The sequence below is a fragment of the Sceloporus occidentalis genome, unplaced genomic scaffold, assembly GCF_023333645.1.
Source record: "Sceloporus occidentalis isolate IW3139 unplaced genomic scaffold, rSceOcc1.0.p SCAF_51, whole genome shotgun sequence".
NCBI lineage: Eukaryota > Metazoa > Chordata > Lepidosauria > Squamata > Phrynosomatidae > Sceloporus > Sceloporus occidentalis.
This window is the reverse complement of record NW_028317031.1, coordinates 1480111-1501951: the sequence shown is the minus strand read 5'-3', so window position 1 is coordinate 1501951 and position 21841 is coordinate 1480111. Positions and strand designations below refer to the sequence as shown.

Sequence of the window (21841 nt, the reverse complement as noted above, 5' to 3'; positions counted from 1 at the left end):
TACTCTATCAATCACACCTCACTTCAATCACACATAACTTCCTATCACATATAACAACTCACTCCCTCACACCTATAACATATCACACATGACTCCCTTACATCAATCACACCTATAACATATTACACATGCTTCCCTTGCACCTATCACACATAAAACCTCACACTTATCACATATAACAGACAACTAACCTACTTAAAGACAGTAGCATACTTACACACACAGTAACTTACTAACACACTCACACATGCTTACACACACACACTAACATACTTACATATACACACTACCATACACACACATAGTAACAGACTCACAATGCTGGGACTGTGGGCGTCTCTGTAACACCAGCGCTCCCAACATAAGTGTCCTGATTTAGACACCTGAAATGTTGGGGGTATGAGTAATCGGTGCTTATCCATTTACATCCTGTTTTTATTTAATTTCTTGTTTATGTGCATGAAGGGTGAAACTGGCTGAGCCAAAAACAGCCTGCCCTATGGTGAATCCTAGTCTCACTCTTCTGTGTGTACACAAGTCTTTAGTTTTGTGTTACCTCTCAGTTCAACATGGAATTGTTAGTCCCCTTTAATTGTGAGCTCACAAAGTAATGTTTTCAGGGATTAAAAGCTGGCTAGGATGAAAAACGGTCTACTTAGAAGAAAAATGGCACTGAAAACTATCAAAATATTTAAACATATCCATGTCATTATTCAAGGTCAGGAACTCGCTATGGGATGTAATATGATCCCCTATGAATATATACATACTGACATGCTTGTCATATCTCATTACAGTCTCCTTCTGGCAAAAGCACAAATATCTTCCATCCTGATTTGGGCAAAAAAACTGTAGCGTTTTAGAATAGGACCCCTGGCTCTGCAATGTAGTGGTTTAATAATGTGGGGATGGAGAATCACATTCTTCTGAAGGCAAAACCTTGTTGCTGTTATTTTGTGAAAATTTATTTGCAAACATTTCTTTGGATTTGCAAAAGATGTTGGACTTACCCATCTTACTCAATCAAAAGGTTCATAATATTGAACTTTAATAGAATTTATTGAGTGACTGAAGCAACAACACACAGCATATTGTAATGTTTAATCTGCATGTGTTCTAGCTCTTACTTTTGCCTTGTCTACTAGACACACCTTGACTCCTTGCCCATGATAAACAATGGAATGGCTTGCTGTTAATCACCCAGCCAGACTGACTGACTTGTGAAAATAATGGACTTCATTAGGATTGCCATAAAGAATCAGCTCAGTGTAGTGTTTGAGCTGGCAAAGTTATTCAAAATATTACAACTTTCAACAATGGCAGCCTGCATGTCTGTTGATTAAGCAAGTTTATTGGATCAAAGTGAAATAAAAGAAGTCTTTATGAATACTAAACTACATTTTTTGTAGACAGCGCTGTATTTTATGCTAATAGAGAAAATCATTTTTTCCGTGGCACTTTCCCTTTAGGTCCTTGAGACAAGCAATAGGCATTGTTTTGTAAAAGTGTGACAGTGAACGAGAGTGACTGACAACAAAGCCCTCTGAATTCCGTCCGAACCAAAAAAGCAGAAATGGAAATTTGTTGTCTGATGATGAATGGACCAAAAATTAAATAAAAAAATAGTTTTTAAATATTTTGGTCCATGTGCACATATCTAGTTCTTGAGTAACATAACAAGTCTCAGTGTAGCCTTCAATCACATCTCTAGAAAAGCATCCAGATGGCCAGTTAAATTGTTAAAGTGTGGAATGTTCAAATTGCTGTGATTTCTTTGTCATCACCTTTATCAAAGAAATCTAAATTTAGCTGAGATGTTAGGTATATTATATAACACAAAGAAATCGCTGTGAGGGTATAAAGAGGTGGCCATGTTTGCTTTACTGTGCAGTTTCTCAGATAATGATAGTGAAAGAACTCATTCAGTTCACAGCCATGGATGAGCCCAGGTGCATCATGTTTATGCCACCGGCACAGACAAATGACATACAGGCTAGGGGACCAAAGTCATCAAATTGGTCTAGTGAATGGTACTAAAGAAACATGGCGGCTTTTACTAATTATAGTCAGTCATAAGATAACTAAAACCCAAAGAGCTTTTTGATGTTGTGGGGCAATTTCTTAAATTGCATTACATTTGTAGAGCATCAGCAGGTTCTATAGGGCTGTTGCAAAAGTCCATTGAAAAAAAAACAACCACATTAAAAGTTACAATATACTAAATGGACAACAGCATTTACACATGTTAAGATATACTGGTACAGAATGAGAAGAGGACCCTGTTCTTGCAGGCTTATAATCTATTAATGTGCAGTTTGGGGTAGGCTTACATAGAAAAGCTTCAGAAAAAAATCCAATCCAATTGTAGATGAAAATGAGACCCTTTTATATATATAGTCCTTTTAATGTGAGTATCTACCCTCATAGAGCCCACCCTTTTGAATATGGATCCACCTTTGTGTTTTTCCCTCTATAAATGGTGCAGTGGAGCTGGGTACCCCGAAGACTCGATTTTTTTTATCGGGGTATATTTAGGGGCATGGGTCACTTATAAAAGCAGAAATGTAGCATTCAAGCTGTGGGAAATGTTAGATGTAAAATCCTATTTAGAACAGAGGGAGCACGCTTGCATTTGCATGTATTGTAAATCCAACTTAAAAACCAAATTAGTTACTTTATTAATTGTTTAATGTTGTCAGCAAAACACTAAAAATAGCCCACAACCGTGAGAACGTACAACATACATGAATTTCCAAAAAGTAGGCACCATGATCATATATAATGCAGGCAAACTGCCCCAGACTGGATGTGTGCCCCGAGTCTAACAGCAAGCGAAGTGAGAACCTATTGTAGTATCTAGAAAGACAACTCTGCCTCAGCATAATGAATAGATCAACAGCTGCCAGCTTCCCCGCACTTTATCCTGTTTGCAAAAAACATCATACAATGGATCCCTTTTTATTGCTTCATTGCCTGCCATAAACTCCTGCCACCATATATGATTACAATAAGAATCAAGGAGTAGTTAATTGGAAAAAAACCCGATCATTATGCCATTAATAACACCATCACATACACAGGACTGACCTGTTTCCCAAGAGAGACTAGATAATATCTTTTAACCGTTAAATTAATAGTATAGGTTCACACGTTTATGGCACAAATATTTACAACTCACACACGTCTTGCCGTAGGTTGAACGCAAAGGCTAGGTGCTATAATTACCATCTAGACCTTTATATCAAAATCCTCACAAAAATGTTGTCTGTACCATGGGCGAGAGATGTGATTTAGTCTTGGGACATTAGGTAGATATATGATATTTGCATTTTCAAAAATTAATATTGACATTTATTACGATGTGAATACACTGACATTTCTTAGCCCAGTCAATTACGTGGACTTCCAGAGCAAGTTGTCACCAGGGATTCAATTAACAAAAACTTACCAGGTTTCTGGTAAGCTGCCCCCTATTATTATTATTTAATAATGGATTTATATAGTTCAATCATATTCTGCATTCTATGCTATTCTATCAGACAAGATTTATCATTGGTGGGCAGTGTTGTGATATCAAAGCTTTCTATGGAACTTTCCACAGTAAACGTAGTTTTAAAGTAACCATCATAGTTCATGATGTCCATGGAAGGATGCCCACTGGCAAGTTTGGCCTGTTGAGCAACATAGTAGAGCTGTTTATGGCTCAAACTAAGCCAGGACTGAGTGAGATCTTGCCCTGATTTTCCAAGCCTATGCACAAAAAAAAGTGAGAGTCTGTTTTTGGAGTTTCCAGGTCCTGTGGGTTTAGAGGAGGATGAGGACCCAAAGACAGAAGGGAACAAGGCTGTTATATTTACACATCCAAGTATTCATAGATAGAGAATGGTCCTTAGGGAGGTTGTCTGGCTTGGAGGGATGATATAACAACAACTAGCACAGTCATTATATTATGTAAGTTATTTGTTGGAAAAGGATTATTTGTGTATTAGGTTATGTAAATTTACGAGCAGAGAAATGACATAAGTCTGGATTGTATTTTTCTTCCCAAGGAAGAGGAAGCAGAGAAAGTAAGCCACGGAACAATAGATATATCAATCGTAGCTGGTAGTGTTGTTGCAGCATATGGTTCTAAAGTATGTAATACATAATTTACACAGTCTGTTGTAATTAAGCGCTGTTCCAAGCATTCTACACATGATCTGTATGTGTGTTCTTTGCAAACATTTTTTTTGACTCTGTGGCAGGTGAATGCAGGCAGCGTAAATAATTTACTTGGGGCAATATCTTCTCTCTCTACCTTCTGCTTATATCATTGAAAATACAAAATATGTCAGTATGTGTCATAAAACTCACAAACGTAAAAAACTGGTATTCAACGTACGGTTTCATGTTAATAAAAAGTGTTACTGAGATAGCAATCAAACCTTACAGATCACAAAAAAGTGTTGTTATGGAAATAAAGACCAATTTTACAAACTTTGTACCATACTTCCCTTAAAGTTTCAAACCATGGTTCCTGGTGAAACAAAGCAATATGGGTTTGGCTGGTTGTTTTGGCACGGCTTGCTCCAGCTGCTGGTAAGTCTATTGTTACTTTATCTATCATTATGACGTAGGTCAAGCAATTAAATGTTAGAGGCAGTAACTGGAAGGATGCATGAAAGGACATAAAGAGAGGGCTGTTATGCACCCAGAAAGAGGGGGGGGCGTGAAAAAAAGGGAGAGTGATGTGCAAATCAAGACAAAAACATCTACTTATTATACCACTGATTGGACTTTTAAACTATATGTCTTTGCATAGTTAATAATCAATAAATCAAAAGCCAAGGAAAGAAAGCAATGCAAATATCTGAAACATAAAACAAATTAAGGTTCAAGTCTCTTCCATCAGGTTGTTCATTGTAGAAAAAGCACAGCTCTAGAAGTGTCATTCCATAGGCACTGGGAGGCAGCGCTGGGTTTTGGGGGTTCCTAAGCAAAATATTCAGAAGTTCCTCCATATCTAATTGTCATAGTCATGTGTCATCTCAGCCTATGTCAATTGAACTGGACTCTAGGTGGGACAATGGAAGCGAGTGCTGATACTTGTGAGAATGTGCTCCTCAGCTCCCTTGCATTGGGTCAAATGACGTTGAGTGACCCCATTCATAGTGCTGGAAGATACCTGAAAGATGAGTTATTTTTATGCTGCCAACACAATCATAATGTTTAAGCTGGAAGGAAACCAGTACTGAGCATAAGCACCTTGGGTGCATTTGGGTTACAGCGGTATCTAAGAGTGGTGCACGCATAGCATGAGCCTAAGGGTGCCCCTGAGTTCCAGAGACCTGGGGCTAAATTATGCTTCAGCCTTAGGGTGCGCATTAAGGGATGCCCACCAAAACACTTCAACCCACCGATGACGTCCCTAATTATGAAGTCAGCTCATTTTAGGGGGCCATCTGATCAATTAGGGTACTAACTTGTTAGGCTATAGGCATGATAGTAAACTGAATGTTTTCCACAATCCAAATGTTACTTAATCTGAATTTAAAGTTTGTATTTAGACAAAAAGAAAACCTTTAAAAAAATAACACAATATTGTTTCACTGAGTATATGTATATTCTGGAGCAAGTACTATGATGTTCTTTTTGTTTTTGTGTCTAATGTTTTTTTTGTGTGCTTTTTTTCAGGTCTTTCTTTCTGAGTTTTCTTTCTACCATTTCCCTACGCCTCGATGAGCTTGGTAATAATAACTAAACCTTCTATCTGATTCTCGGTGTCAATGCCATCAGTCACTGTCGAAACTGGAAGAACATGATAAAGAGGGGTATAAGGGAGGAGGAGAGGTTATGCATAGAACAGACATCATGTGACTGTTAGTGTTTTGGTACCCATGCAGCAAGTCGAATTCCGAGCATCATCACACAATGCAAGGAATAGCAGCAGTATGTTAGTGTATAGATAGCTGTCCCACCATGTGTTGCATTGTTTGACCAGACGCCTGGGCAGGATTAACAGGGCTGAGATTGAGCTGTCACACAAACAAGGACAGGAGGCTTGGTGTGGGGGGATTATTTCTCAGGCAGGGGTCTGTCCTCTCTGGATAATGCATCAAAGCACCAAGCTCCGTTCTCTCAGCCTGAGCTGTCCGGCTCGTTCAGCAGAAGAAATGGATGCTGAACTAGGGGGTCACGAAAATGGAAAGCCGGCACGTCCGTGTGGGTCTAATATAGGGTAAGAACCATACCTTCTGAGACTCCATCAATATTTATGTTCCCTCTCTCTGTTCTGACCTTAACCCTATGTGTACGTTCCTCATCACACACCACAGATCATATCACATTTTGCATCATTACAACTAGTGTCCAGTCGATGTAAAAAAATTAATTGCCAGTCTTCATAAACCCGGAACCCAAGATATATGCAGATGGTGATGCATGCATAAACAGAAGCAAACACTGCCGACCCATCGGTGCTAGTTAATGTGTTGTTTGTATCAGTATTAATGAAAGAATGGGGCGTAATTGCATCTACTGTATTGTCATTTTCAATTCCCTGCAGAGAATGACACATCCCTCATTCGGTGCAGTCCACACAGAATGCGCATTCTATAAAGAAGCCCTTCAGTTTAATTAATTATCTTTAGTGCAAGATCAGTTGAGGCGATTATAAAATCTTAGTTGACCGAGATCCTTCAGCTAAACGGTAGCAGCGGCAGAACAATGCAGTGCTTTACCAATGACTATGTAAAGGTTCATTCTCTAACCGAAATCATTAAACTGTCATATATATAGCAATACCCCATATCACGGAAGGGGTAACAATTATTTGTTAACGATGTTAGGGATCTATAGAAATCACACACTGTAAGGGATCTGTCTGCAATCTCTGTCACTGCAGCGGAGGTGGTCTACAGCTCCCACCATGCTCAGACAGCCTTTGACAAATAATACAATGTCAATCACTTCTTGTGGGCCAGCAGATCATTGTAAACTTGTGAGCAGGTCCGTTTTTACCCAATATGTCGGTTTGTCTTAGTCTATCATATTCTAGTTGTGTTTTGTCAGATCCTTCGAATGTAGGGACTGTAAGAAACACTGCAGAAATTCTTGGCATTATATAACTAAAAGATAATAATAATAATATGCTAGCTATGACAGACTACAAGTATTATTACGCTTGGCCAGCTAAGTGTCGAACAATTTTTGTAATCTCTAGAAAGGTTAAAGGACCTCTTGCCTAGGACATCATTTTAAATAAAGAATTGTATTATAACATGACCAGGCCTGCATTCTATGTTTTCAGATATTGCAGGGTCTGTGTTCTAAAATGTACCAAGTTTTAGAAGACAGAACCCTGCATTATGGGGATCCCATCTCCCAGGTGGTAACCAAGTTCACGTAGCATTCCCACTCCCCACTGTGTCTCTTCATCATCATGGCTCGTTGGTATCAGTGGCAGAAAAAAACAAAAATCTCAAAATTGATTTCATTTAAAGAAAGAATATCAAGATGGCTCCGGTGCTTAATATGGCTGATGGGTTGGGGTTTTTTCTCATTTCCTTTTTTCTATAAAAAGTGATTTTTGTAATTTCAAATAATGGCAGGGTTAATAGAAAGAGATTATCAGATTTCAGGGAACTAGCTGTGAAACCACAAATCTCCTCCTGTATGAGACCTTCATATGTGGCCATCTGTGCAGACAGCAAGGAAGGACAGGGCATTGAAATGTTGAGCTTATAGGTCAGTATATGACATCACTTTTAAATTTCAGATTTCCTGTTAAACCAGCAGGTACCGTAGGATAAAAATAGATAATACATCTTTAAAATATTTTTTTCTAGCAATCGTTTCGAAGTACATTTCCGCTGTCACAAATCCATCTCTCTGTCAGCCAAAATATAGACAAAGGCAACTTAAAGCTATTGATTTTGGTTCTTTTAAAGGTAAAATGCATGGTGATCATGCATGAGTTTATTTGTCATTCTTGGCCGAACCTTAATTGATGTAAACAAAACATGTAATCTAGGGAGCATTTTATTTTGGGTTGGCTCATAAGGGGAATGGTTGATGAGAAATATGGCTCATTAATCACTCCAACTATGTCACATCATTTTATTTTGCTGACAACTCCTAATTATCTGGCTGCAGTATGCCTTCAGCAGGAGCTGTTTGTTAGTTTACATATCGTCTGCCAAATATGTTTTGACAAGTCATGTCCTGGTTCCCAAACAAATGTAACGCTTTGAGCTCCAATAAGGTTTTAAATTTGTAAAAGCCTACTCCAGATGATAGTGGGATTCCAAAGTAGTCTTCATTGGGTTATCAGGAGAAATACATTAACATTTGTCTGAGTTAACAGATAAGAAGCATTTGGTCCATCTAGTCTGTTGACTTTTCATGAAAGACTCAGACCTTAATCAGTCCTTGTCTTGGCCCTTCATGTTTGAATTTCTCAATGAAGCCCTAGGTGAATCATGGTTCCCACTGTCTGCTGTGAAGAAGGGGCTCCACGTAGTAGGGCCACGATGGAAAGCAGGTCTCCAAGTGATTCAGCATAGCTCTATACCTATCCTATGCATATTTAAATTCCCTTACTTCATGTGCCTCTACTTTTACTAAAAGCAAAACCAGGAATTACCCTGATTATGCTTTTAGTGGATGTCAGATTTAAACATAAATCTGAACAACTTCAAAACCATGTGAAATAAAAATAATAACGTCTGATGCGACAGTTCGCCTTAAATTGCTGTTGTGGAAAGCAAATGAGTCCTTGCTGCACAATCACTGTTTATTTTTTATTTTTATTATTTTTTCTTTTTATAAAAAAACAGGTTGAATTATTTTCCTTTCCTTAATTTCTTTTTCAGAAAAGGTGTCATTTGACATAATTTGTGCTTTTTCAATTCATGTGGAGCTATATTTTTTTAAATACCAAAAATAGGTCACTGCTTTATTTTCATGTATCCATGTTTGCAGTTTATACTGGAATTTTCTAGTCTGTGCACGAATAAAATAATATTAGGTGAACTCTTTTAGTTACACTAAACAAAATAACGTGTCATATAAATCATGAAGCCCTGTTATTATGTTGGGTGGTTTTACAGCAGGCAAGTAGACACCTCCATCCCTTACAACTAGCATTCACCCTGGTTTTACTAGGATGTTTCCAAGTTTGTGAAGGTAATTAAAGCAGACGTGTGGTATCTAATGGTATCTAATGTGGCATCAACCAAATAGACACAAAGTCATGGCATGGATGAACATTAAGGAGGCATCCCCTTGACGACATTTCTACATACTAGGAGGCTGTGTAGGTTCAGACACTGCCCACGACTGTTCACCATGGTGGATAAAACCTCATTACATCTGTTATGGTAGTGTCCTTTTGCACAGGCTTTGTTTCTATCTCTGGAAAATGAACTCAAAGACCGTGTGGAGAAGAAGTTTCTGTCCTACCATTGGTTTTTGTATGGACTTTTTCCAGGAACTGACACGGAGGGTGCCATAGAAGAAGCTTGGCCACTAATTTCTTTTGCAAATGCCATCGCTGTTTGTGGTATGCACTGCCTTGCCTGGTGTGTAGTGTATTTTTGGCACTTGAATGAACGTAATCAAACATACATATACCTGTGTATACCTGGTTAATAGAGCTATTAATATGGTTAGAAGATGTGCTTGTTTTTCTCTTTTAGTATACTTTGCTTTTATGGATTGCATTTGCCCTCCAGAATGACACAAACATCAGCCTCAACTGGTTGGGTACTCGCCCCTAACTACTAATCAGCGCCTGTTCTCAGCCGCTTAATCTAGTCCTATTTTAGATCCATTTTAATTGTTTTATAGCAACAGAAAGGTTTTTTCTTCATTTTCTTCTCTGCTTCTTGTTGTTTGCAAAGTATTATAACAAAATTGTTAAAAAAGGAAAGCGATTCTCTGAGGTTAGTCAGACAATTTCAAACAAGATATTTGTCAGAATAAATTCAGTATGCCAGAAGATGTCATCTTCCTAATTTTAGGCCAGTGTTCTTGGCAATGGGTACACACTGGAGCTGTGTATTAATAGCTGGAACGGGTGAAAAGGCTACATTAATCCACCAGGTAGTAAACGGATTTCAGCATATTACTCATTTTGTTTTTATCGCCATAATGATAGAGTTGGATCCATTCCTGGAAATAGTATGATTTAGTTTGTGTGCTACAGAAGCATCCTAGACTTTTAAACCTCTGAAGGCACATTTACGGAAGTCTCAATTACATATAGATGTGCTGCTAAATCTTTATCCGTGCAGCATTGGCAACATTGTTTGATTCATCTTAATATCTTAATTATACTTAAAATGCTATAAAGGGTGGTTTTTCTGTATCAGCATACCAGGTTCTCCGGCTCAACACCCGAATCCTCTTGACGCATCCCGCCCATTTCCCGTTAAGATTTTTGCCCATTCATCCACTAGAGCTTTTGTGAGGTCAGGCACTGATGTTGGATGAGAAGGTCTGTCTCGCAATCCCTGTTCCAGTTCATCCCAAAGGTGTTTGATGAGGTTGAGGTTAGGGCTCTGTGCCGCCGGTCAAATTCTTCCACACCAAACTCATGCAACCATGTCTTTATGGACCTTGTTTTGTGCACTGAGGCACAGTCATGGCGGAATAGACAGGGGTCTTCCAGATGATTGTGGAATATTTAGCAGGGGTGACATTTCACAAAAAAAATGCAGCCTGCATGGCTAGGTACTTGATTTTATATGCCTGTGGCAATGGGTCTAATTGAAACACCTGAATTCCATAATTAAGAGGTGTGTCCCAATACTTTTGCCCATATAGTAAATATAAGTTAACCAGGAAACTGCAGAACACCATATGTTATGTTTGTACAAATGTATCTGAATCAGCCAGTCCCATAGTTTGATAGATATATAATATACCCATAGGTATTGTGTGCTACCCAGTACAAAATATTGGTGACCTTCAAAGTTTTATCTCAGTAAATGCCTGGAGATCATATGGTAACAAAATGAAGAGACTGTACTGATTGTTCTTAGCTCCTTAAAGTTGTACATGCATATTATCCTTCTATTTAATGCTTACCTACATTTTCGTGGATTTTCGAAAAAAACCAGCATGTGCTTTTTTCCTAGACAGATGCATTTGGTTTACAGCTGAGAGCAGACAGTCTTCTGCCGTTAGAGACCTTTGTTTTCACCCACCATTGTTACAGACAATCATTGTTGATCCCTATGCTGATCTTAAATGAAACTAGGCCACTCACTGTTAGAACAACAATGAAACACCAGCTGTCAATCCATCGGATAGAATAAAGAGTGTATAACTCAAAAAATACTCATTATTTTGTTTTTGTTTTTATAATTTGTTATTTTACAAAAGGAGACTTAATTTTTTAAGATTTAACAACTTTCAACTGACGTTTGATATTTTTTTAAATAAATTAAATTGTTTAGCAAATATTAATGATTTATTTTGCCTGTTTAGAATAGAAACATGTATGGTGGTTTGGACTACTTGTCATTTTAGGATTATGGTGACTATTGATGGTGTTTAAGAAAGATGATGTTTGATCTTTTTCCAGAACCATTTTTAAGGAGTTTAAGGGTTCTGCTGTGCTAGATTTCCTTCTGTAGATTACTGTGAAATTACTTTTTCTCAGATGTTAGAATCATGAACAGTGAACCCCTGGAGACATCTCACTGATACATTAATAATAAATATAAGTGCTGCATAATCTGTATTTATCGTCACTCAACACAACCAAGTTTTTGATTTATACAAACCTATAAAAGTTAGCAATCTGCAGACTTATGTCTGCCATCTTAGCATGTCTTTGATTGGAGGCGTGAGTCCCCGGAGCGCATGTATCTGCTCTGATCTCTGTCTTTATGTTCTCTTGGCTATCTTTAGCCTTACATTTATGTCTTTGATCTGGCTATGTGCGTTTAAATAGAAAAGAGTTTAGTAAACTGTGGAACAGGATTAGTAAAATAAGTGTTTTTTAACTGGAATTGTTTCGCATCAAAATAATTTTATGTGAATTATTTGTAAATATCTATGGTTTAGTTTTATATCAATCACAGCTACTATCTGTCTTTCAAAAGCAAAAATGAACATTTATTACCTGCACTAAATATCTACTGTCACCTGGAAAAATAATAAGGCTACTACCACGTGTGATGGATTTAATTATACACAAACTACAAAAACATAGGAGTGGTTGCTATGCTTTGCATCACATTTGACTAAATGCCTAATATGCACCAATGATCCCCCAAACCCATAGCTACTTGCATTTTTCCATATGCGCCAAACCCACCTCTGGTTTTTATTGCCAAAAAGCTCTATTTTGGTTTCATCTGACCATAGAACCCGATCCCATTTCAAGTTCCAGTAGTGTCTCACAGTTCAATTTTGTTTTTGGATGACAATTTAGGCTTTTTTCCCCTTGAAGCCATTGCAAACAACTTGCGATGATGTAGGTGATATCAGATTGTAGTTTTAGAGACTTTCTGAACCCATGACCCAACTAACTACTGCAATTCTCCAGCTGTAATCCTTGTGGATTTTTTGCCCGCTCGAACCATCATCTTCACTATGAGTTGAGACAATATAGACACACATCTTCAAATTTCCAGTTGACTGGAACTGCTTAATTATTGCCCTGATATATTTTTCTCCTTTGAATTCATAGGGGTGCCAACAATTGTGCCACACATATATCTCACAATTATTTTTTTGTGTATTGTTTGAAGAAAAGATCAAACTTGTTTTTTTAACTTCTTTAAAAGATACATAGAAAGGAATGTTGAGATAGGACTGGAGGCACCAGTTAGTCTGCCAAAGATGTTCCTTTTCAGATTTTATTTCTAAATGGATTAGGGATATGCAAATAAATAATACCCTGACTGTCCCAGGGAGAAATGTAATTTGTTTACTTCAGGATTTGTGTGTTAATGTGTTTTGTAGAATATAGTAAACTATGAGGGTTTATTGTGTTTTATGTGTCAGGAAGGGTTGTCCAAGTTGTTTTCAAGGTCATTGATATATAAAAACATTTCCAGTATTTGACCGAATTCCATAGCTCAGCAGATTTTTAAAACAGGCAGGAGGTGATGTCTTTGGCAACTGGCAGCAAGGTTAGTTGGTATAACCTGATTTTTTTTATTGTACCCTAAAGGAGAATAGGTGTGTGTTATTGACTATATTATACTATTACTCTATAATACTATAATAATATAATATTGACTATTATACTATATTTAATTGTGGGGGCTGTTTTGCCATCTTGTCTTGTTAAATTTGGTTGGTGTTTATTATAGGCTTTGTCTAAAAATATGATATCATTTTGCATCAAGATCAATGTATGTATTTAATTAGTTATTATTTGAATGCTTATTTGTATATGCAAGAAAACCTTAGGGACAAACTTCATTATTTTTTGTCCAGAGGGGTTTGGGTATAACGACAGAGGAAGCTGGCAGTGTCTTGGTCATCGTTCTGCTGTCCCTTTTGGCCTCCATCAATTGCTCAGGTTGTGTTTGTTGTGTCACAATGTCTTACAACGCTGAGTGCTGAAAAAATGGCAACCCTACCACCTTAATTATCACTTAGCAACCTAACCTTAGGTTAGCTTAGCAATTTATTCACTTAGTAGGTTCAGCAATCTAATACTTCCAGAAACATCAAATTAGATTCATGGAAGCCTTTTAACTCTCTCAGTACTGGAGGAGTTTTGCAAACGAAAGCTCTTGTTCACTCGATTGGTAACGTAATTGTTTTATAGCCATCACCACTATTTTTTTTTTAGATTGAAACATTTTTCAGTATCATTTATTGTTGGTCTTCATCCTGTCGTCTCTGTGATTCTCAGTAGGAGCAGAGGAATCCGGACCCACCTGAGCTGCCTGTCACAGAAATCTGACTCTCTGAGTGATTTCTCAGCACTGCAACATGATGGCAAAAACAATCAAGGATTAAAGTGAGTAGCCTTTGGTGTTTTATGTGCCGTCACTTCCAGATACATCTTCATTGTTTCATAAAACTCAGATTCGCATACACTCTTAGTGTGTTTTGCACCCCTGTCCCAGCAATCCATGGAAAGTAACCACGTTCTGGTCAGATTTAAGACCATTAGAGAAAGCAAACAAAATCTGATACACATTGACAATGTTTGACAAAATGAGGCCACTTTTATTTCTCAACATGGAACGTCAAATCGTATTATTCCACAGGAAATATATATTGGGGTGTAACTTATTGACTAAGCAACTTTCTTTTAGATTGACGCTAATAGCTAGCAGTGCCACCAGATCTCTGTGTTGAGATGTTTTACCTTTTATAAAAGGTTATTGTTGAGCAACAGAAGCGACCTGCCTCAATTCACAAGGAAAATACCACAAAACGTGGACTGCCGCCCTCTCGTATTCTTGCGTCTTACCCAGAAATCCATTGAATCGCTTTGTAGATTTTGGATAGCAAGCAAAACAACAGACCTTTATGCCATTATGGGCTTGTCAAAAACAATCCTGCTCTGAATTAACAAAAGGTCCCACTCGAGAAATTCTAAGAATAGACTTGCAGATAAGGACACAAGGAATGACACTTTTCGATTCCTTACCTGCTGTTACATTGGCTCCTTTTTTTGCTTACTTTTGCCAAGGAAATCCACGTCATCTTGAAGTTTAATGTGCGACTTGTTATCATCGCTCTCAATTTTAATAATTCATACAAATGTGCAAAACAATGATTGCATTAATGTACATGTAGTTTTGTGCCAACATCGTCCATTATGTGACAGACATGCCAAAAAGTAAATTAGTGGACAAAAAGCTCATAAAAAGTGGCACGTTTCATTTAGTAACCATCACCTCTGGAATGGTGATAAAGCCTCTGCATGTGTCTGGTGATTTTATGCATACCATTTTGCCATCACGAATACTACCATTAGAAATCAACCCCATATCAAGGTACATATCTAGTCCCGTAGCTCTGTGATGCCGCTGACTAACCATTATAGTGGTTGTAGTTTTATTTTTATTACATTTTTTTTCTTAATTTCATATGTGCTGTACAATGGTAAGGAAACTAGACGATTTGTTTATTACACATTAATGCAATGATTTTTCACATTTTTTTTTATGTGCCGGGATAGCTTGGTAAAAACCCATCATGCCCCCGTGATGTAGGGAATTTTACAGGAATTTTTCAGGCCACCACCTGGATAAGTTTAATATTGTATTTCTCTGCCAAGGTGTGCTGCTGCCGGCATACTCTACTACTATATTATAGATTCTCAATCAGAAAACGTTAGGGCTCGCTGAGTCTCAATCAGGGTTGGAATTCCAATTGCACTATTATGATCGGTTGCATCTACTTTTCTGAATGAATAACTTTTGCGACTAAATGTAGCATTATTTAGTTAATTATTGCTGAATGCCCAAATCCTTCCAGGAAATAGTAATTGAATCAAGAATGATGTTGTCTCATTCATATTGTATGCCTGGAAGTGGGAATTGTCATGTCACACAAAAGCAGACGCAGATAGGTTTTTACCAAACGCTCCTGCATTGTTTTCATGTGATACACAAGAATAAAATGGCAGATGTTATAAAATGCTAAGGTGCTGGAATGAAATATATGTTGGGCACTGCCCTCGGCCTCACCACCAGCCTCTCTGTGGCCTGGCTTGTGGTTCAGCTCTATGATATGACACCATATCGGTGGGTACTACCCTTCTGCACCTGCCACCCTATGCCTAGGCTAGAATATGCCACTGTTAAGGTATATTTGCTTAACAGGCTACAGAGTACAATCAATTTTATGTAGTGGAACGACACCCTTAAATAAAATTACAGTATGATTTCCGGAATCAGTAGAGAAATTGTATCCATAGCCCACATATGGAAACACTGAAAAGCATTATCTCTGTATTGCTATGAGTGGGCTACAATAACTGCCTTTCGAATCATTTGTTGATTCATTTAATCAGTCATTGAGCATTGAACTCATGCACTGCCTGACTCTTTTGAAGACAGCCTTACTCATACATGATGACATGTATTACTGAAAATGTCTACTTCTACGTTACTTATTTACCACAGTTCTGTTTTATTCCAATCACCCACAGAATTTACATCAACAAGGTTCTCTTCCTTGTGTGGCATCTTATGTGCCGGGCATCAGGACATGATATTTTATGCCGAAGGTCACATCAGACTAGGGTGACACATCAGGCATGTTTTCCAGAACACATAAAAATTTTACATATTGCTGACCAGCCCAGATAAAATCCTGCCCTGCAGAGTGTGGAATGTATAGACTTATGGAAGGGAACCAATTCCAATTGGTAAGTTATATATCCCCCATACTACAGGGCAGAATTGAACCTGGGCTGTCAGCAATAAGTAAAAATGATATGTGTCCTGGAAAACATGGCTGATGTGGTCAAACTACATCACAGGGAAGTGTTGGATACAAGACACTATGGATGCTGTGTCATGCGACACATGTATCTATAGTGTAAATGGGAAGGGTACATGGAAGATTTTTGATCTCCCAGGAGCATGATAGCCCAATTGGGCAATGCATGTATTTGTGTAATTGAATACCTGTTAGGTGTCACCCTTTAGAATGGAGGGTCCATCTTTGAGTGTGGGTTTATTACAGGGCTTTACAGCTCTAAAAGTCACATGAATAAACAGCTGAAAATGTGTTAATAAAAAAAAAAGTGTTCTTATTTGTCTGTGTGTGTGCTCATGCGCTCAGATCTATACAATCTGTTTATTTGCATATGGTAATATACTCCTTGAACCCATTAATGACAATGCATTGTGAGCCCATACATGTACAGGCTTTGTCATGAAGAGGTTAAATGTAGCAACGAGTACATCTGTTATAATGCTCTGTTACTACACAAGCTGCATTAGGTTTTACGCTGCCCTCACTAATACTAATAGCATTACTTTGGCAAAAAAAAATGCAAGCAAGCACCTTGACCCCAAAGAATTGTTATTATTAATTATTAATTATTAATCGCCAGCCATGAAGCTGTAGGCATCACCGCCTTATATCAGATGCTCATACTTTACCAACATCCAATGTCCCTAGTTTGCTCGATATCAGGCTGCACTATGAATTTATGAGATGCACACCAGGTAAATGTCTATTTTACTATGGTCACTAGAATCCTAACCTTTAATGTGTCATTTACTTTTATTGCAGAAGACTGACAGCAGAGGAAGCCAGGAGATGGGCTCGTTCTTTTGACTTGCTCCTGTCTCATAAATGTAAGTCAGTGTTACGGTAGGATTTCCACTTGAGTGCACATTAGCTCCTTTGGGGATGCCAAGTCCAATTACCTTTTTTTGTATTAATAGGCTCTTTTTTAACCTTGTCAGTACTGTGACTTACAGTTTTCAGTAATACAGTTAGGTCACTAGAAACAGCCTAGCTTTTCAGCTATAACATCCTCAAGTCTCAGGCAGCCAGGGAGTTTAAAAGTCATAGCACCTAGATCTCCAGGGGCAACCCACCACCGCTGTGGTCTACAACCCCAAAGTCTAAAACAGACAGAAAGCTGTATGAGTATCATGTAATCTGTGGTTCACAGCATCCAGAATACCAGGGGCAATGGACTACAACACCCAAGAGTCTCAGAGGGCTAGGAAGCTGGGTGAAGTCCACCTTTAATGCTTTATGAGTTTTGAGTGACCCAATTCTAACTCATCATGTTGTTTTATAAACATTCTGTCCAGCAGTGATCAGTAAAATCCAAAAATACTGAAGGATATATTGAATGGCTGGCTGTTTTTGTTCTGTAATCCAGCAGTTGCATTATATTTTACCAGAACAAATTCAGAAATAGACCAAAAATGTAACTATACAGTGAAACACCAAAATAATATATTTTGTGCGTGTTAAATATAACACACAAGCAGTATGTAGTGCATGTCAGGACACATATCTATGCTCTGAACTTATAATGACAATAAAGATTATGCAAATTGATTTATTATACTCTTTATATAATGACAGGAAAATGTAACCAGCCTTCTCAGACTACCAAGGATACAGTGCTTCTGCATATTGGATACTTTTCAACAAAAGGTTTCTTTTTCAGTCTATAAGGTTTCACAACATCCCCCTACATCATATACTGTATATGCGCAATGATAATGGAAAGGTAACAAGGGGCAATTTGGAGGAACTAGTAGCGTTGTAGCTTGGGTGACTTTGGGTTAGATAGCTAACTAGGTATTATCAGAATCATCATTATTACACCACACAATGCTGTGGGGGCATATTATGTATGTGATCTGCTTACAATTACAGTTATAGTGGGTTAAGGTGATGGGAAACCATTCCACTTAAATTTAATGGGGTAGTAGAAGCATTATTAAACACTCATCTACAAGCACCAGACAAGCCAGAAGGCTTGTTTTTCTCTCAGAAATCTCATGTTGCTGCCACAACCACAAGGGATTCTGGGTAGGCACATGCAAATAAGGTTAACAATTATCACCTTTGCCTCTATATCCACTTTATACATGGATCCTTTGAAAGTAATTGCCCGCTGTACAGGACAGCCTTTAGACAAAACTCGGGTAAGTGGTGCAGTAGCCAGATCACCACTCATTGACAGCTGTTTTGTCAGCATGAGGTTGTAATACTGGCTTAATCCTTGGGGTAGCCAAGAAATACCATTACATAAGTTATGGTGGGTAAAGGTGCTGGAAACACTTTCAAGGGATCCATGTATAAAGTGGATATAGAGGTAATTGTTAACCTTATTTGCATGCGCCTACCCAGAATCCCTTGTGGTTGTGGCAGCACCATGAGATTTCTGAGGGAAAAACAAGCCTTCTGGCTTGTCTGGTTTCTGTAGATGAGTGTTTAATAATGCTTCTACTACCCCCTTAAATTTAAAGGGCTTCCATCACCTTTACCCACCATAACTTATGTAATGGTATTTCATGGCTACACCAAGCCTCACGTATTAAGCCAGCATCATAACCTCGTGCTGACAAGTCCCGTTAAGTTAAGTTAAGTTTAGAGAGCCTGTGCTGCATGTTGGTGGCTGTGTTTTGTTTGTTTTATTGTTTGAATGAGCTGATTGCTACCAGCAGGGCCCTCTCAGAGATTGCTGTGTTCAGCTCTTCAACCATGCCTTCTGGCTGGGCACTTGTGGTAAATTTGGACCGAGTAACTCTTCAGCCAGACTGCATTTTCCTGGCTGGGATGATGAAAGGCTAGTGGGTCTTGAAGGGACCTATTGTACACAGCTTTCTGACTTGAATTAATAGTAAAGAAAGCTGGGATCCTGAGCCTACTTGGTATAAAATAAGAAGTGTAAAACAAGATTGTAAAAAAAAAACAGCTGTCCATGAGTGGTGATCTGGCTACTGCACCTCTTCCCGAGTTTTGTCTAAAGGCTGTCTTGTACAGTGGGCAAATACTTTCAAGGGATTCATGTATAAAGTGGATGTAGAGGCAAAGGTGATAATTGTTGATCTTATTTGCATGCGCCTACCCAGAATCCCTTGTGGTTGTGGCAGCACCATGAGATTTCTGAGGGAACAACAAGCCTTCTGGCTTGTCTGGTGCTTGTAGATGAGTGTTTGATAATACTTCTACTACCCCCTACATTTTTGTGGAAGCGTTTTCCATCACCTTTATCCGCCATAACTTATGTAATGGTATTTCTTGGTTACCCCAAGCCTCAACTTTTAAGCCGCTATCACAACTTCATGCTGACGAGTCACATTAAGGACAAAACAGCTGTCCATGAGAGATGAGCTGGCTGTTGAAGTTCTTCCTTGAGCATTGTCTAAAGGTTGTCTTGTACAGTGTGAAATTACTTTCAAGGGATTCGTGTATAAAGTGGATATAGAGGCAAAGGTGATAATTGTTGATCTTATTTGCATGCGCCTACCCAGAATCCCTTGTGGTTGTGGCAGCACTATGAGATTTCTGAGGGAACAACAAGCCTTCTGGCTTGTCTGGTGTTTGTAAGATGAGTGTTTAATAATGCTTCTACTGATCTGCTTACAGAGATACAAAATAGTTTGAGGGCATTCAACCATGAAGAGATTATATCTATAGGGAGTGTCAGAGCTATTCAGCTATGCATTTATGGGATTCTGAGCTGTGAGAACTATCCTTACTAGAGATATATTCCTTTTTTACACAATAATGCCTTAAAACATAAATAGTGAAAACGTTTCTATAAACTGTATTCCAATATGTGTATTTCTAAACATGTTTAAAGTGCAAATGTCATCTTGCACAATCATATTGGGGTGCAAAATCTGGAAAAAAACTTTTTTTAATGTCAATTTATTAACACCCCAATGATGCAGTAGAACTTTACAGTGATAATGGATTTGCCTTTAACGCAACAGTAAATAGCACATAGCCCTATTGTCTATGTTTCACAGATGGCCGCTCTGCGTTCCGTGCTTTCCTGCAGACAGAGTTCAGTGAGGAGAACCTAGAGTTCTGGATAGCGTGTGAGGACTTCAGGAAGACCCGATCGCTCAATAAGCTGCCTGCCAAGGCACGACGCATTTTCCAGGAATTCATTGATGTTCAGGCTCCTAGAGAAGTAAGAACAACTGTTTTTACATGCTTGGGGTTGAAATAGTTAGCGTATAACACAATAACACAGTCTAAATTAGAAGTCAACATAGACTCAAGTATTGTCTACTTATACAGAAGGTATTATTTTATCAAAATGTATATCCCTTCCTTCACTATCCAAATGAGTCTTAAACAGAATGCGTGCTTTACTAAGTGGCAGCTTCTACAAAAACAGAACAAAAAAGTGTTCAGCATTAATTAAGTAATACCTAGGTCAGTCTTCTTCAAAGGAAAACTGGGGGTGTCTAACAATCTTAGATCCCACAAAATCTCTTTAAATGTGTTCTATGTGTTGCTTAGGTTGAATATGACTTGCATGACTGCAGTGAGCCTTCCCAGGATCTGAGGATACAACAGACCAGGGCAAGATCTTCATGTCTGACCATAGGTCATCAGGCATAATAATGTCCCCATCAAAAAAATGAAAATGCAGACAGACACAAACAAACATGCACACTGATATAAATACACATTGTCTACATTGTGTACATTGACACTTATGCACAGTGACACATTCTAATTAATATATCCATGCACTCATTCACACATACTCTTACATCGATATACTAGAGCTGACCATAACAAACATATCCATGCATATAGTGCCATCACCCATCTCCTTCTCCCTTTTCACTTATGTTATTGTGATGTCATACAGTCTAGTATTATGTAGCATGAAATAAGGCCAGACAGGTGAATTTTAGCCAAGGATAAAAAGCTGATCCAAAGAAAGACTGAAAGCAGACCAAAATTAGCACCATACATTCTGTCTTTTAAAATTGTCACGCTTTGATTTTATCTTCAGGTGAATATTGATTTCCCTACTCGTGAAATGACAAGAAGAAACTTGCAGCACCCAACTTTGTCGTGTTTCGACCTTGCCCAGTTGAGGGTACACAGCTTAATGGAGAGGGATTCCTATCCAAGGTTTCTTCGTTCTCAAATCTACAACGACCTACTTAGTCATACCCAGAAGAGTCCATGCTAATGCAACACTAGTAATAAGTATGAAGATGTTGCTAAAGCGACGCAAGGAGCTGCTTGCTCCCCCAATAACTGCCTTGCACTATGGTCAGGAAATTGACCAGATTATCATTGCTTGAGACAATACAGCATCATCACTGCCTATTTGACGCATCCAGTCATCCCCTGTTGTCTCCTAAAAATCATGTGTAAGTCATTCAGTAATAGTACTGCCCTGAAATCAAATGGC

General features: G+C 38.3%; 1 protein-coding gene across 1 annotated transcript; it reads left to right on the top strand.

Moving 5' to 3' along the window:
- Window positions 1-1902: 1902 nt before the first annotated feature.
- LOC149288409 (regulator of G protein signaling 8-like) lies at window positions 1903-21616 on the top strand. The gene is made up of 6 exons (XM_089491622.1): window positions 1903-2030; window positions 5674-5726; window positions 13816-13969; window positions 17212-17276; window positions 20427-20593; window positions 21434-21616. Exons 1-6 carry the CDS (start codon window positions 1903-1905, stop codon window positions 21614-21616), a joined length of 750 nt encoding a protein of 249 aa, XP_089347748.1.
- Window positions 21617-21841: the final 225 nt, after the last annotated feature.